The 16269-nt window shown below is 45.2% G+C and overlaps 1 protein-coding gene across 5 annotated transcripts in view; it reads right to left on the minus strand.

Annotated features, from left to right (window-relative positions):
* The window catches only part of RUNX1 (RUNX family transcription factor 1), a 174965-nt gene that overhangs the window by 80568 nt on the left and 78128 nt on the right, over nt 1–16269 (minus strand). For 3 of the 5 annotated variants that reach the window (XM_041124768.1, XM_041124767.1, XM_030020428.2), the window contains one exon: nt 13335–13459. The exons of the other annotated variants lie outside the window; for them this stretch is intronic. In XM_041124768.1, coding sequence (XP_040980702.1) covers nt 13335–13422 — 88 coding nt within the window. In that variant the 5' untranslated portion in view covers nt 13423–13459. The remainder of the gene's footprint in view (nt 1–13334; nt 13460–16269) is intronic. 5 annotated transcript variants of the gene reach the window in all.

Below are 16269 nucleotides of genomic sequence, written 5' to 3' on the forward strand. Positions count from 1 at the left end.
GCGCACGGGGGGCTGCGGTCCCGCGGGGGACGCGACACGCCGCATCCCCTGGGACGCGGTTCCGCGGGAAGAGCCGCTTTGCGCGGCCGCTGGCCGGGAGCCCCCGGCACCCACCCCCCGCCGCCGGCGGCTTTCCCCCACCCCGGGGCGCGCAGGGCGGGGAGCGAGGACAGGACAGAGACGATCCTCGGTTTTGCCGACACCCGCTTTGGAAGCGCTCCGGAGTTGGGAAAGTAACTGTCGGTACGCGTTCGGGCACACCGCGACCTGCGGGGACCGGAGCAGAGCGCGAGTTCCCGCCACTGAGCGCTACCTGCTTTACACGCAATTAAACCGAAAGCAGGCTGAGTGCCCTGGGTGAGAGAAACCGGCTTTTGCCTCCCCGGAGCCTGCTGCCGGGGAGAGGGACGCGCCGGGTGCCCCGCGGGGCAGGGCTCCTTGCGCTGGGAGCCGCGCAGCGCAACTGAGTTCAGGAACCTGCCACCACATTCACGGTACAAGCGCCGGGTGTAGGTTTCCTCGCACCCCTCTAGTGCGGGGCAGGAGCGTCTTCCCCTCTGGGGGGCGGGGGTTGCAAGGCTCCGGCTGCTCCCCTTTGCCCCTCCGTCCCTTTGCCGGGGGGGACCGGTGAGGCTGCCTATCCCGGGGTTGCCCATCCCGGGGTTGCCCATCCGCGCCCGGGGCTGCCCCGCGGCGCGTCCCCGCCGGAGGGTTACGGCTTCGTCTTCGCATGACCTGCCCCCTTGCCTCCTTCCCCTCCTTCCCCTCTGCCAAAGGACGCGGGGCCGGTTTTCCGTGCCCCACCCCCCCCCCCCCCCCCTCCGCCAAAGCGCTGCGGTGGGAGCGCAGCCCGGGCAGGGGGCTCCGCGGGGGCGGCAGCGGCAGAGCGCGGCTCAGCCCGCCCTCCCGCCGCGCTTGCAACAGGTCCCTGTTTTAAGCAGGCGAGTTTGGTGCAGAAAGCTCTCTATTTCACACCAAGTTTCTATGGTTTGCGTGTGGTTCCCCCCCCCCCCCCTTTTTTTTAATTCCGTCTTTTACACGGTTACTTCTTTCCTGTATGAAATTATCCCGAATTTAAATTATTAGGGAGAGGTTTCCTTCTGTTTTAAGGAAAAAAAATTATACAGGCAAATGGCTGTTAAACTACAGCTTAAAAGCCATCTGGGGTGTATTAGTGGCTGATAACTTTTTACGGGCATTGCAGAGATAAGAAGACTTATTTTGCTGATGTACATACATCTACATCCATCGCCTAAAATGTGAAAATATGCACGTAGCGTTTGGGGTTTTTTGTAGTAGAGAGGTAGGGAGTATTTTATATTGAAATTAATGAATATGTTGAGCTGAATTTCACTCGCTGCTTTGCATCCCGTCTTAATCTGAACTCCTTATTATAAATACAAAATAAACCCGATCTATTACACACGTGGATAGTCAGATACAAAATGCCACGATTTAAGAGAAGACGCAAAAATACTAGATGCTTACAGTTTTGTATAACTTAGCAGCATTATCAATGCTGAGATGAGGGACATTAATGTACACTAAAGGTGACAGTATTCTTTTTTAACTGCACAGAAGCCAAGATTTTGGAAGGTAGGCTGAGGAGTTAAGTAAGAGAGGGTAGATAGGGAAAATACTGTAGTGAGGGTATTTTGATACAGATCGAGCTATATATTTTACATGCCCATTAACACTAACTACACAAGAGTTGTTTGGTTTTTGTAGGTTTTTTTTTTTTTAGTTTGTTTAGCTAATTTAATTTATCGTCTTCCTTATAATTTTATTTTTGCATGACAAAGAGAGGAACTCATAGGAATTTACTGTCCCCTTAGTATATCTCATGCGGGTAGTCTGGAAGAATAGGAATTAATGAGTCAAGCAGCTTGCGGGAATATCACTGACAAGGCAAAGTAAGGAAACGATGCAGGGTATTTAAAGCTGATGTTTCTTCTCACATGGTAAGACTTTTTAGCATCCCTAATGCTAAGACTTGCGCTCGGACAGTCAGTCTTTTGTGCAGGAATTCTTTTGAAGCGGGAATCGCAACTGGTGTTATAACTTTACCAATTCACATTCAGCACTGCTTACATTTGTATTTTGACATCAATTTATTACAGCCGTAAACAAACCACAAGTGAATCTCTATCTACCATGCCTTGCCTTTGTCGTACAGGATTACTCGACCACAAAGCACCGAGCTTTTTACATAATACAGTTAAGTAAAAGCTTCGGAAATATGAGAGAGGGAGCAACAATTTAGGGATGAATTTTAAACAGCCAAAATTGCAAAGGGTGAATTAGAGCCTGAACGCAATGCAAGTTCCCACTGCACAGGTAAATATCGCCTGGCCAAACAGGCAGCAATGGACACTTGTTTGCAAGGGTTTGAATTTGTGCGGGACAGGAGAAAACTTGCACAAGGCAGCCAACAAAACATTTTGTGAAAGGACGAAAAAATGCACACCTTAACAGAGCTGGCATACGTATCATATGAGCACAAACTGAGAGAACCGGCTCCAGACCCTCATCTTGCCAACACTTAGAAACATGCCCAACCTCATTCTTAGTGGCGTTTCTGCCGAATGCAGTAAAAATCTCTTTGGGGAATGCAATTACACATGCACTTAATTCTTTGGAGCGTGTGGGCTTAACGTGGCATTATTCAGTGGGTCACCTCCTACCACTTGCACCTGAATTCATTTAATATATGTATTAAGACCTTCTTAAAGACGTTTATAGTGGTGTAAGTGTGCCTTGCTTCTACTAGTGATGAATCAGTGGGTTAATGCCTGTGAAGGAAATTTGTAGGATCAGGCTTCTGAATTGCTCCGGCAAATATTTATTGCATAGCAGTTACCATCATGGGTGATTTACTGACTGACCTGAAAAAAATTGCTACAGTGATATATTAAATTATTTTGGTGCTACGGGAATAATGAAACATTGCACAGAGAAAAGCAGCAGCCAGTAAAGAAAAAGTCAGGATTCTCCTTACTTGCTGCAATGCTCTCTCACACACAATGAAATATGCATATTTCATCCTGGCATGTAAAGTGCTCACGTGATGCCACCAAGAATGAGATGTGAGATGGCCAGCATGATGCAGGGGAAATTTGGCCAGGACTACACAGGTGTATGGTGTCTAACTTCTCTCTGTTTCAGGGAGGGGAAAGTGCCTAAACCGTTCCATCTTGCCTTTGATCTCTGTTAACTGATACAAGGTTATTCACTCTGGAAGCAGGGAAACTGGCTGCAGCTCAGTTTATTCAAAGAAGAGGGGTTGTGAGGAAAGATGAAATAACACATATTCTTTCAATATCTTTAACCCGGACATCTAATTACTTGTGACCCGACTTTACCGCTGCAAAAGTTCCCAAGGACTCTCCATCCACTTTAGGACCTCCAGGTCATAACAGTGGCCAAAAGCCTGTCTCGTTCTTCCCGGGAGGAAGCCGAGAGCCTTTTTTCTTTTCAAATAGGGCAGACCAATCCATGCTCTGGTCACTCAAAATATTATAGAAGGTAGGCATGACTCCTGTTTTGAGGATGTGGGGAATGATTTGCCTGAATAGTTGGCATGTTTTCAAAGACATAGATGGCAAGGACACGGACCTACATACGAAGGGAGCTACCTTTTACCATTTCACCTCCTTCATTGTTCAGAAACTGCAACCCAGAGAGTTGCATCTCTCTTGACTCAAACTATCAACTGGTGGCAGCAATGGGCAGGGAGTGGGGTACACCCGGGAAAGGACAATTTTCGGGAGAGGTTAAACTGTGAATTTGCATCCAGCTTTGCAGGTCCTCCTCGGGCTTTACCAGGTGAATGAGTGAGTCAAACCAACAGCCAAAGGAGGAGCTCAGACCGGGCAGAGCCCCAAAAGAATGGGTGGTGAAACGCGATTTGGTTGACCCTTCCTACTGGCATGGATGCAATCGCAATGCCCAGCAAAGCAGTGCGTCCAACTGTGTGACCAATGCAGCACCTCACCAGTGCCACCACCCCTGGAGACATTTGTCCATGGCACCCTTCCTCCCCGTTTCCTCAAGGGGGAGATTTAATAGTCATGAAGTTCCTGCAGCAGCAGCCTGTGTTGATGCCCCCCTTCCTTCCCTTATCCAGCTTAGTCAGGCCGGCTCAGCTTTGCTGGGAGGTTTGTTAAGGGCCAAAGCCAGGGCTGGGCTCATTCTTGTGCTCACCTGCTGCGGGTGTGTGTCAGTGCGCAGGTGTGCGGCGTGTGCTTGCTGCTAGCGCCTGGAGCCAGGGGCAGCAGGGCCAGGCAGAGGGCAGGGGGTGCCTCTCTCCTCTCTACTTCTACTTCACAAGAAGCATCCCAACCTGGCTCTACTCACTAGAATATCACCAGTGAGACACTTTCTCCTTGGTCTTACACAGCTGTTGATAAATGTGTGAGTAGAAGTGGAGACTGGGTTGAAGTTTCCACTGCAAAAATACCTTTTGGTGGTTTGTCTTGTGTACACTCCTCATACCTCTGAACCAGACGTGTGAAATGCATCACTGTGCGATTTTGATGCAATGCATTTTGCCTTCCTCAAAGTGGAATTCGGGTAGTTGGTGCAAGATAAGCAGGGATAGGCTATCTGGAGGTACAGAAGCAGTGGGGTCACGTCTAGAGCCGAGGGAGCATCCAGTCTTGTTTTCCCAGCACTCAAATCCCAGGGAGAGCAACGGGTTTACTCCTGGCCACTGTGTTACTGGCTATGTATCAGTGAATGAGAGAGATTACAGAGAAGGGCAACTACAGTGATTAAAGGTCTGGAAGGAACTACCTATAAGGAAAGATTAAAGGAATTAAATACATACATATAATTTGGGGCAAAAGGGAAGCCAAGGGGACAGCGTGACTGCGGTTTACAAGTACATAAAAGACAACTATGAAAAGGAAGGGGAGGGACTGTTTTCATTAGTTAAAAATGATAAGACAAGAAATAACAGATGCCAACTGAAGTAAAACGAGTTCAGTTTTAAGAGCAGGGGCAACATTGATCCTAAGATCAAATAGGCAGGAGAATACGCTCCCAGGGAAGCTGCAGATTCAACATCACTTGAACTTTTCAAGTCAGAGCTTGACAAGCACCTTGGAGGGGAAAGTTTAAGAAATAGTAGAAGTGAAGCCAAAGATCACCGGGATGTACCACATGACCTAGGAGCCCAGATGATTTTGAGGCCATTCTAGAGGGCTGTGGAAAACAAACACATGCAAACACTCGGAGCTTTTGGATGATTTCTTTCTCTGCGCAGTTCAAAATTAAAAGGCGGTTGGGGGAAGGCTAAGTGAGGAAAATCAGTCATTTAGTATGATTCTACTGTGGCTAATCCCTAGAGGAGAAGCCAGTTACTTGAAATACTGGGGAGTGTGGGGTGGAGAAGGGAATGGAAATTGTTGAAAAGCTGCCATCTGGTATAAGTACTTGCTGGTTTGGAAACTTAAAAAAATACGCATTGTGTGCCATTATACTATGCTCATTACATGCCTAGATTAATGCAGATAACATCACCCACACCTAGTATTTTCTGTGGCATTTTATGTACTCAGGTTCACATCATAACAACCTCCAGGACTAATTGTAACATTTGGGTTTTTGATCTTCTGCTCTGGTAGGAACACTATGGATGCCTTGTACCAGCAAGAGGAGTGGGGAGGGGAAGAAAAAAGTTCGGCTCCTTTGGTTCCAGGACATTTAAAAGGAGCAGTAAATCTGACCCACCTGGACAGCAGGGAACAACTCTGGCGTAAGGAGGATTCTGCAGATGGCACAGAATTAATATAACTACTTTATTCCCCCCTCAAGCCCCTCTGAGGGCAACGGCTTGCTGGCAGAACAGGAACTGCAGCTCAGCTGTCAGCTGGCCCTGAGTGCTCCGTGAGCTCAATTCATATTGGAGAAGCCCTGATAATATTTTGAGTTATGCTAGGAGCTGTGCAGGTAGATTTCCCTCCTGTGCCCCAGACTTTGCTCCTGCAGTTAGCAGTGACTGATGGGACAGAGATTCAGGTCACTGAATGTACTCGGTTGAGGACAAATAATTCACTATAGCCGTGGTGCTAATAGGCAAAATGTAACGGTAGCATTCACACTGCATCATACCAAATTACTTGGTATGGGTTTGCCTTTCTCAGGGTTGGTTTGCTTGGTTTTCAGTCAAAATTAAGTATGAATTATAAATGATTGCAACAGTTCCTATAGGGTCATAAGCAGGAGATTGAAAGCCTCAGTGTATTCTTGGGACAGAGCTCCTTCCCTAGGCACCCCATTGCACTTTACTGCTGACCTGGGAAGTTGTGGGACATCATCCATGGCCTCTTGACTGGGAGACTTTCACTCTGCCAGTAAAAAACCCTCAATTACAGGGGAGTTTTATGACATAAACATTGTTTTTCAGCAAATAAATAAGAGATATCAAAACTTTCTACAGAAGCCTAAATCAGTACTATCTTTAGCCCAAATTTGAGACAGTGAAATTAAGACAAAAAGATTTCTAAATCCCAAAATATCCTTCCATTATCCCTCTACATAAGGGATTCATTGTTCAGGTCAACAAGATGCGGAGATACTTCAATCCTAAGGAAAAGGAGCTCCTGACAGCAAAACAGAAAGGAAGAAAGATGGTTTCCAGAGGAGGCTTCCTCCCTCCCTCCCAGGCTTGCCAGAAGGAAAGTTGTGGTCTTGCAATGCTTTGGACTGGAGTTAACAGCTGGGAGAAATAAGGATGCTAAGTGCATCCTTTTTCTTTTTCCTGTGTTACTTTCACCATTTAGAAACTCTGACAGACTAGAATGATGAAACAGGAAGTGTTCAGAAGAAAATGATGACGTTATTCCCAGTATGACATTGTGATGCTCATATCAACAGGTGATATTATTAGGAAAGGCACTCAGTGAACGGATGGCTTCTTTGCTCCTTCTGTCCCTTCCTGCCCTTCATCTCCTGTTTTTAAGGGTCAGGATGGGTTTTATTTCTCTCACTCCATTTCCCCTTGTTCCATCACCCATTCAAGGGTGATGGGGTAAATGATGGTAGCTTGTTCATTGCCCATGTGGGAGTGCTCCACGCAGTGAGTTTGCAGAGCTACCCAACAAACTGGCAGCAAAGGAATGACTGGGGTCTCTTTCTCAGGGGGCTTGCAGAGGGGACACAGCGAGAGGCTATTGCAGCTGGAGCTTTGTGTTTAATTTGACTGGATGAGACAGGAACTGCCTTTCAGTCTCGAATCCAGTCCAGTTTGCTACTTCAAATACAGCACATGGCATGAAATAGAACTAGTTTACTTTCATATTTTTGCAGCCCTCCAGGAAAAGCAGGCAGTACCCTTGCCATGTGAGCCTCAGCAGGAATTGCTGTGGTTAGAGACGGATTCTCTGGGGGGGGACAGACACTGCTGTCCCAGAGAGCCCCCTTACTCACAGCTAACATGAAACCTCTCCTGGTGTGTGAATCTCAGTGAGATTAGGAGTAGTAAATCCCAGATACTTCATTTCTGTAGGAGGCACAGACAGACATTTGGCTAGAAGCAGTTCCTCGCCCCGAACTAGGCTTCTCCCAGTGTCTGTCTCAGATGATAGGGCTGGTCTCAGCTGCACGAGGCCCTGCAAGTGCCTTCAGCCGGCAGCTAAGCCTGTTCCACATCTGTCTGCTCTCCACTGGCCAGCACACTTTATATTTAACCCTCCTCAGCACAGCAATGATTTCATGCACACAGCAATGATTTAATGCACAAAAGGGTTTTGTTTCTGAGCTGTTAGGGGGATCATGCTTGGGACTTTCACTGCAACATCCTTTGATCGAACCGGGGATGGAGGAAGAAAAGCCCGACTGAGATGTGAAGGCGCTATTAACCACGCTCGGCACCACTAATGCATTCTCACAGCCACAGACGAAGCCACAAGTTAATCTCCTAAATTGTTTCTTCTCCACTTAACATCCCACCTGTGCCTGACTCTGCCTGAGCAGGTCTGAGCCTGGGTATGCTGGTGTCAGCCTTGTGCCAGCCGCCCTGTACTCACCAGGGAGCATCCTCCCTGTACAGGCCAGCTCATCAGCTGTGGGATGCGTGGGCTAGCAATTAGAGAAGTTTCAGGAAGACATGTTGTCAAACTCTCTACATATAGGCCTTAATGACAGTAATATGAGGAGAAAAATATTTGGATAATTTTGATCCTGATTAATAATAAAAACTCTAGCTAAAAAGCCACTTACTTGTATGTTAGCACCAGCATTTGCCACAGACACATATAATCTTCTGCTGAACTTCACCCAGTAAGACGCATTTGCAGTTTTAGGCTGAGCATGTGCTTACAGGACAAAGCCTAGGAAAGAGCAGGATGTACTAGGACTAGTCTTATCTCTGTGTAAGGTTATAATTCTTCTTTTGCTTTGATAATAAGAATTTACTAGAAAAATCTAGTACAAGTGTGTGTGTGTGTGACGTGCTTTACGTAGGATACACACATCCAGCATTGTAAGACCTCTCCATGTTAATGATGCTTCAGTATCAGCTGCTCAGGACTGTATGTAGATGCTGTTGGTTACTTGCTTTTAGTGATTCTGCAGTGAAAGGACCTGATGCTCAGCTGGTCTCATTGGCAAAGCAACGCCTGTGCCGACCAACTGACAGCGACGCCTGTGTATAATAGATGAAATTCTGTACTGGGATCTTTCCGTGTATGTCTTCCCTGGGTTGTCCTGGGGTTTGTAAATGGCAGGTACAGCTAGATATATTGCCCTTCACTAAAATCTTAGGTGACTAATCCCACAGTGGCACAAGCAGGGGAATCAGGAGGTCCACAGGCTGGATTCTGCACTCCTTTCAAAATGTGCCCCTCCCTGAGTCAAAAGGCACCAAAGTTACTCAGAAGGTTTATTCTTTGTGGTACTCTCCATGGCATGTTGCTTTCCCCTGGGTTTTATTTTTGTTAGTCTAAGGACAAGTATACTTTCCAAATTGTTTCATTCCTTTTTATATCTTTTTTTCAGTGTTACTTTCTTTTGATGCTACAATTACAGTTTAACCCATAAAACTGTTTTACACTTTGATTATTTTAGGGGACTTCCACAATTTAATTATTTTGGGGGACTCCTAAGCTGATGCAAATGTTTGCAGGAACCGTCTGTGTCAGTCGGTTAAACAAGGACTTTCCAAGACGTTCGTGTCCATGACAGGCTATTCTGAGCTCTTAAATTTTGCCCTTTCACAGGCCAATTTGAGGTTCTTCTGGTGGCACTGGACCTACCCTCAATTCCCCAAGGATAACTCAAAACAGGTCCAGATACCTTAGCACAGCAGTACTAGAGATGGGCTCATTTTTAGTTTTTAGGAAAGGCAGCAAATTCTTTAGTCTCAGTGTCACTCTCGGTGTCACTCTTGGTCTCAGTGTCACTCTCACTGAGACTGAAGAGTTATCTGTTTTCAGCACTGTCTCTGCTTAAGCTGTGACAATCCCTTCAGCTCTCCATAGCCTAAATCCTCATTTAACTGCAGTGCAAATTTCTGCTTTAAAAAATAGCCTCCGGGCAAGGTATGCCAGTGCATCTCCACTCAGACTGGTGGGCCCACACCAATCCACACTGGGCAAACCCCAGTCCATTTCCAGTGTCGATCAATACTATGCCAAGGCTTCACTCTATGTCAGCACCTTCTGTGGGACATAGGAGGTTCACAGCATTTGGGGGGATGGGGCGAAATGACTGCTTAACTTGTAGGGAAAAAAAGGTGAGGGCAGGGCAGGTGGGGAAAGGCTTCCTGGACAAGACCTGGGGCTCCCTCCCTACAAGTCCTAGGATGTGGCTGGACTGAGCTCATGCATGGCTGGTGTAGGGCACCTGGACTCTGCTGGGCACAGAGGAATGGCCTCTGTTCATTAATCATGAAGATCTTCCCTCTGGCAGCCACTAAAACAGAGGGGACGTCAGAGGCCACCCCTGAACTGTGTGGCCTGCAAGCACTGCAGGTGTGACAGGGATGTGACGGGGCGCGAACCACCTCCCTCCCCATGCTTTGCCTTCCCTTGGAACAAAACCAGTGCGCGAGCGCACGGAGGCAGGTCTGCGGGGTGTTGCGACAGTCCCAACCGCCTGTGTGACCCAGGGAGCAGGTCATTGTGAGCGTCAGGTTGGGCAAAGCCAGACCCCCTGGATCTGCCCTGGGGACCTGTGCGTGGTCCTGGAGCAGCGTGCAGGATGGCTGTGCGCTGGGGACTCCCGCAGAGGCAGAAGGTTGCTACCTTGACAGTTTGGCATCCCTCACCACCAGCAATTGGACTTAAAACATGTAAATAATTGCTACAAAAGTGTTACTTTGTTTTAATGGAAATCACCGCTACTCCTCTTGGGTGGTTTTTTTCTTAAGTGTTTTTAATTTACCAGGTATGTCATCTATTATCTTTGATCTCAACCACAGATCTCCCCCAGGTCATAATGAGGCTCAACTTCGTATCAAAGCCTCCGCCCTCGTTTGTCCAAGGTGAGATCTGTGTGTGCCAGCAAGGGAACAGAGTGTGGTCCAGGGAGAGGGAGGGAGCAGGCGAGATGAGTCAGGTCCCCCTGCGCATTCCGAGTGGGGTTGCTGAGGCAGCCTGCCGTCCCTTGCCTCTTCCTTTCTGATGCCTCCTGGTCTCTGGACAGTGATGCTGGGCTTGGACCACCTTAGGACTGTCTTCCTGCGGCCTGGAAATGCCATGCAGTAGGATGACAATCTAGCAAGGCTTAACAAAACCGGATGACTCCCATCTCTCCCAAGCAACAAACTCCTCCACGGGCCTGGTTCTCTGCTTACTCAATTCTAGTTGTGAGGCCCTGATTTGTGTCAGGGTAGGTGAGAAGAAAAGCTGTAATTCCAGACCTTTAACTTCAGTCTTGCTACAAATCTGCTCTGAAATATACCCTAACCTTATAGAATATTCAAGAGCATGAAATACTCTTGTCAGCAAGTCATAACAAATGGCTCCCTGAATACCAACTACAATACACAACTCTTAAAAGGAAATTTGCTGTAGAGTGAACAAAGCTTAGCAAGATTAGCTCAAGATCATATTCACCTACTGCTTTCCAGTTACAGATGTTGCACACAATACCCAGTGGCACAATGTGCTGTCTATAAATTGGCAAGTTCATTTTAAAAGACAACAGGATGTTTTAATCTGTTTTTCCTCTAGCTCATTTGCACAATTATGAAATTAGGGACTGCAAATGCCTTAGTTTTAGCTTTGTTAGGCAACAGACATATGTAGCAATATGTTTTAGCCTTTCTTAGCCAACACACAGCATCCTTGCATGATTTTTAGGTGTGAATTATCACCACCAAATCAGACCTACACAGCACAATATTAAACAAAGGTAGTTGCTCATTTGGTTTATGCACTACGCAAACCATCTCTTGTGACAGCCACTAAACATTCTATTTATCTACAGTATCTTCGCTGTCTTGCAGAGCAAGAATTACTTGCATCTGCTAAAACCAGAATCTAAAATACAACAAATGTTTCTAACTTGACACTCATATTTGTCCTGGGCAACCAGCTCTAGGTGGCCCTTCTTGAGCAGAGGGACTGGACCAGATGCCCTCCAGAGGTCCCTTCCAACCTTAACCCTTCTGGGATTCTGCGGTCCTTCTTTAAATTGCTTCTTATTCCACACTCTTAAGTGAGCATGAAATTAAGAGGCTAATTTCTCAGATACTATGAAAAAGATAACTACCAAGGATCCTCATACCTTACAAAGCAGAAAGCATCCCACAAACAGCAAGATTTATTCTAGGCATGGGTCATAATACCCTGGACAAGTCAGAAAAATAATGTCTCACTGGTTTGCCTGCTTTTGAAAAACCTAATAAATCACCCAGCTGCGTGGCAGGCTTTTTCAGCACTTGCACTGTGTGTGAAGCTTTGTGGAAGCAAACCAGGGAAAGGCCAGACTTGTCCCAGGGGCACGGCACACGGCTGCTCCTCTGGCAGTCACAGCTTGCACGTCACCTTTTAGCGCTGGGATGGCAAGTCCTCAGTGTCAGGCTTTATCTAGCACTTAGGTATATTGCAAAATGACTCAATGCCATCTTCTCAAGTGCTCTGCAACAGAAACGAATGGTGATCCTCTCAATTTGGCACTGATTTAGAATGAATGGAATTCAGAGTTCAAGGGGTTCATGGTTCTTCTATAAATCAGAAGAATATTTGTCCCCTTGTCTAACTGCAGACAGAAACTTTGCTGCAGTTGATGTTAACAGCAGCCCCCTAAGGAAGGTGCCATATAGACTTGATAAAACACGAGGTGGGAGAGGAAAAGTGAAGGAATCTTTGAGTGGGAATGAAAAATAATAGATTTTCCTTTCTTCATTCCCAACTTTCATTCTTTTGTCTTCATGGGATCTTCTAAACCAAAAACCATAAAAATATTTAAAATCTTGCTATAAACCCCTTTTGCACACAGATATCCATTTGTTTAGTTCAGTAAATATTTAGCAGAAAAATAGTCACTAAGAACAAAACTAGCCCCAGGATTATAGAAAAGAAACAAATTTTGCAGTATGCCAAATATTAAACAAAACGCATGATATCTTTCTCTCTGGCACACTGCCTGGCAAGAAGTACCGGTGATGCTGGAAAAGGCAGTCTTATTCTCTACAGATACACAGCAAAATGGACCATGGCAGGGTCTACATAATTTGTCAATGTTTTCTTAAAATTTTTATTATTTTATCTAAAATATCATGGTGATAAAAAGTTATCTTTGGTGCTCTGATGGGAGAATTTTTACTCCATTGTCATTTTTGAGGGATTAAAAACTCATCAAGCATATAGGCTGAGCCTTTAGCTTGTATAAGACAGCATCATTAGTGATCATAACCCTGGGACTCAAATCAACTGACAACGACCATTTGCACTACCTGGTCCTCCGTGATCACTTTGCTATTGCAAAGTTGCAAACCATCAAACATTAAGTGCCATCGGACGGACATCGCCTTCCACTGCCACACTCAGCAGCACAATTGCCTGCGGCTTTGGTGGCACCCCCATCCCAAGCATTTGAAATAAAAACTATTTTGAAGTATTTCCTCTGAAGAAACTGATTCAGTTAAAAAGGCTTGCAACACGCTTAACAGATTAGCGAAAGCCCCCATATGTATTCAACTGTCTTGTGGAAGTTAACGCACACACATGCACAGAGTGAGAGATTTCCTTATTTTGCTCCAACAGAAATTATATTACTTTAAAGAGTTTTTTAACCCAATCCTTTCTATTACTTTACAGTTAAGATTTCTATTTCATGACAATGCAAACAAAAACTTTTAAAAAGGAAGATAAAGAAGTCTTTACCAAAAAAGCCAGTGGCTGCTCTGTTTTTCCTCATCAGGTACATGGTCCAGGATAGAGGAGAAGACATGCCAAACTGCCCGTGGTTCATGTTTAAGTTTATATGATAGCCAGGCAATGGCCAGACACTGCAAAAGACCAGCAGAAACTAAACAAGATGAGGGGAGAGCTCTTCCTTTTCACTCCACTCTTTCTCTGCCCTAGAGATCATTATTTAACATGAGCAAATTGAAAAATGACATGCAGCCATACTTAGTACGTGGTTTTTTTTTTTTCCACTAACCAAACTCACATGAGACTTCCCATCTTTCTCTCTCTCCTCTCCCTCCCTCTCGCTTTTTTTTTTTTTTTTTTTTTTTTTGCCTCAGGCATTTATAGGCTAGTAATTTTCATTTAGCTTCTCAGATGATTTTTCTCTGCCCAATTAGAGTGGAAGTGGATGAAGATTTAAGTTCAGAGTTTTGCTGTTAGAAACCAGGTTGTTGTTCCTGTTGTTTCAGCTGATGCACTGTTTCGACAGTGCAAGGTTCTACTACCAGTAAATAGAGTAATGATACGGATAACGATTCTTTCTGCAGACTTCCCCTGCTCAGAGTATTTTATAGTCACTGATACCAGACAGTGGTATCATGAGAATGCCTCTGACTATGAAGAGGAGATTTTTTTTTCCAGTAGATACACAGGACAGTTTAAGACCAACCTCTTTCCCCCTGTACATCGGAATAATTCCAGTGACGTCCCTGGGATGGGAATTTTGTATGAGAAACAGTAACAGAAGTTGGCCACTGTGTTCTGATAAATCCATAAATATGAATCAGTATCTGCAAAACTTGAAACTTCTTCTGCAGGTGAAGTGATCTACATCTCAGTTCTCCGGTGTTTAAGAGGAAATAATCCTTCCTAGAAGTGTACAACTGTCCAAGTGCTGCCCCAGAGGCTGTCACATTTGTCACCAAGTGTGAAATTCAGCAATTTCATAGGAATTCATAGATTAATAGGTACATAGATGAATGGAGGAAAGGATAGATAGACAGGTAGAGAGATTTTCAAAAGTGTTAAACCAGACTCCAAAGTTTAGTCCAGCTGTTTTGCAAAGCATGCCAAAATGCTGCAGTCACTGAAAGAGTGCAAAAGGCAGTTGGAGGACAACCAGAACCTAGCTTGCAATGGAGATTTACAGAGCATCTCTTGTACCACAGCAGCATAAAACCCCTGTGCAGTTAGTGGCTCACATGATGATCCCCTCCCTCTCTTTGTTTTTAACTTAAGGAGGGGAATGTTGGCTTGGATACCAAATGTATTCCCTGTACTTTTTCACCTTATCTTTTGTAATCCATTTCTCCTCCTAGAAAATGGAGAGATGGCCATAGACAGTGATAAGAAGAAACAAAATCGAGTAGGAACAGTTGCATCTGGGTAGACAGAAAGAAACGTTGCCAAATGCATAGCTGATATGGGTTTTTTTGTTTGGGTTTTTTTTGGTTTGTGTTTTCCAGATTCCAGGATGGAATGTTTCTAATGAAATCAGGGAATGCGTGTGGAAACAAAAGGCTGTAAGATTTACTAGGGATTTGCTGCTGGCCAAATTTCACATTTCAAGTAGAGACCACTGTTAGCATTTTAAATATTATATTCTATAAAAATGCTAAAATCTCACTTGTCAGCATATGGCCACAAACCTATAGGCCCTACAAACACTTCAACACATGCAACGTTGCCTATGAGGAAAATTGTGCATGTGCTTGAGCTATTCCAGGAACAGCCGAAGCTGTCGGTCTGTGAGAGCAGGTTCCAATTCCCGTGGAGTCACAGGAACTCTTGCCCCACAGCCAGTATAAAAGGGACAATGAAATAAAATGTACTTCTGGGAAAGGCTAATACTGAAACTTCTGGGGGGTGTTTGGCTGTTGTTGTCGTACTGAACAGGAAAACAAGAAGTGGTACATTGTTTTCCTTTCTTTTGAACTTTGTCTTAACACTGTCTGAGTAAAGGAGAGACCTGCACAAGAAACATACTCCCTTTCCCAAGGAAAAGAATGGAAAGAGGAAAAAAAAGGAGAAACCAACAGAAAGCCCAGTGACATGAAATGAAACAACAGAATCTCTACCGCTCTAGCAACTCTTACACAATCCTGGGTTATGACATTATTCAACTGCCACAGGAGGACTGTGAGAGACCTCAGGCAAATGTTTCATCAACTGCACAGCAAGATGTTTCCTGGGCTTTGCCGACAGTGGTTCGGCAAAGATGCAATAGCCCCTCTGTTACAGGGCAGATAAAGTACCCCCTGCTAGCTGCTATCTTCAGATGCTAACTCTACAGAAAAGGTTCCTTCTTTCCATCCCTGTGTATAGTGTTAGGTTTGAGCTTTTGAAAGGTACAGACCTTTAGTCCTCGGCGCTCTCATGGTTTTTTTTATTATCAGTTTTCACCTTCCTTTTCCTATTGCTTGTTGCCCATCTATCAGAGTGTGAGCACCTTCTGGACATTTACATAAAGATAAGGAATGATGGGCCTATGCAAGATACATGTATGTTGACATCAGAGAGGATGGATCTCCAGGGAAAACTAAACTACAGACCTGGGATGGATTTGGGTTTCATACTTTTCTTCCCTAATATAATGCCTTAGTTGATAGAGGATTGAAGAGATTGTAAAAGACTTTCTTTACCACTTATTTTAGTTTGGTTATTTTGGGATCCTAGGAAAAAGCTATCAGTCCTTTCTGATGAATGCTTTTTACTCACAGTGCATGTGTTCAACAGTGCAAAGGAACATGCAAGTGAAACCCCAGCTAAATTTTTATTGCATCAACTGCACTCACTGTCCCACTGGCTACTTTTTAGCTGTGACACTTTTCAGCCCCGAGGTGGTAGGGGGCAGAGAGGAGGTTTTGAGAGCCAAGAAAAGAGGTATTCTTAATGTATACATATATAC

The sequence above is a fragment of the Aquila chrysaetos genome, chromosome 7 (assembly GCF_900496995.4).
Source record: "Aquila chrysaetos chrysaetos chromosome 7, bAquChr1.4, whole genome shotgun sequence".
In the NCBI taxonomy this organism is placed as follows: Eukaryota; Metazoa; Chordata; class Aves; order Accipitriformes; family Accipitridae; genus Aquila; species Aquila chrysaetos.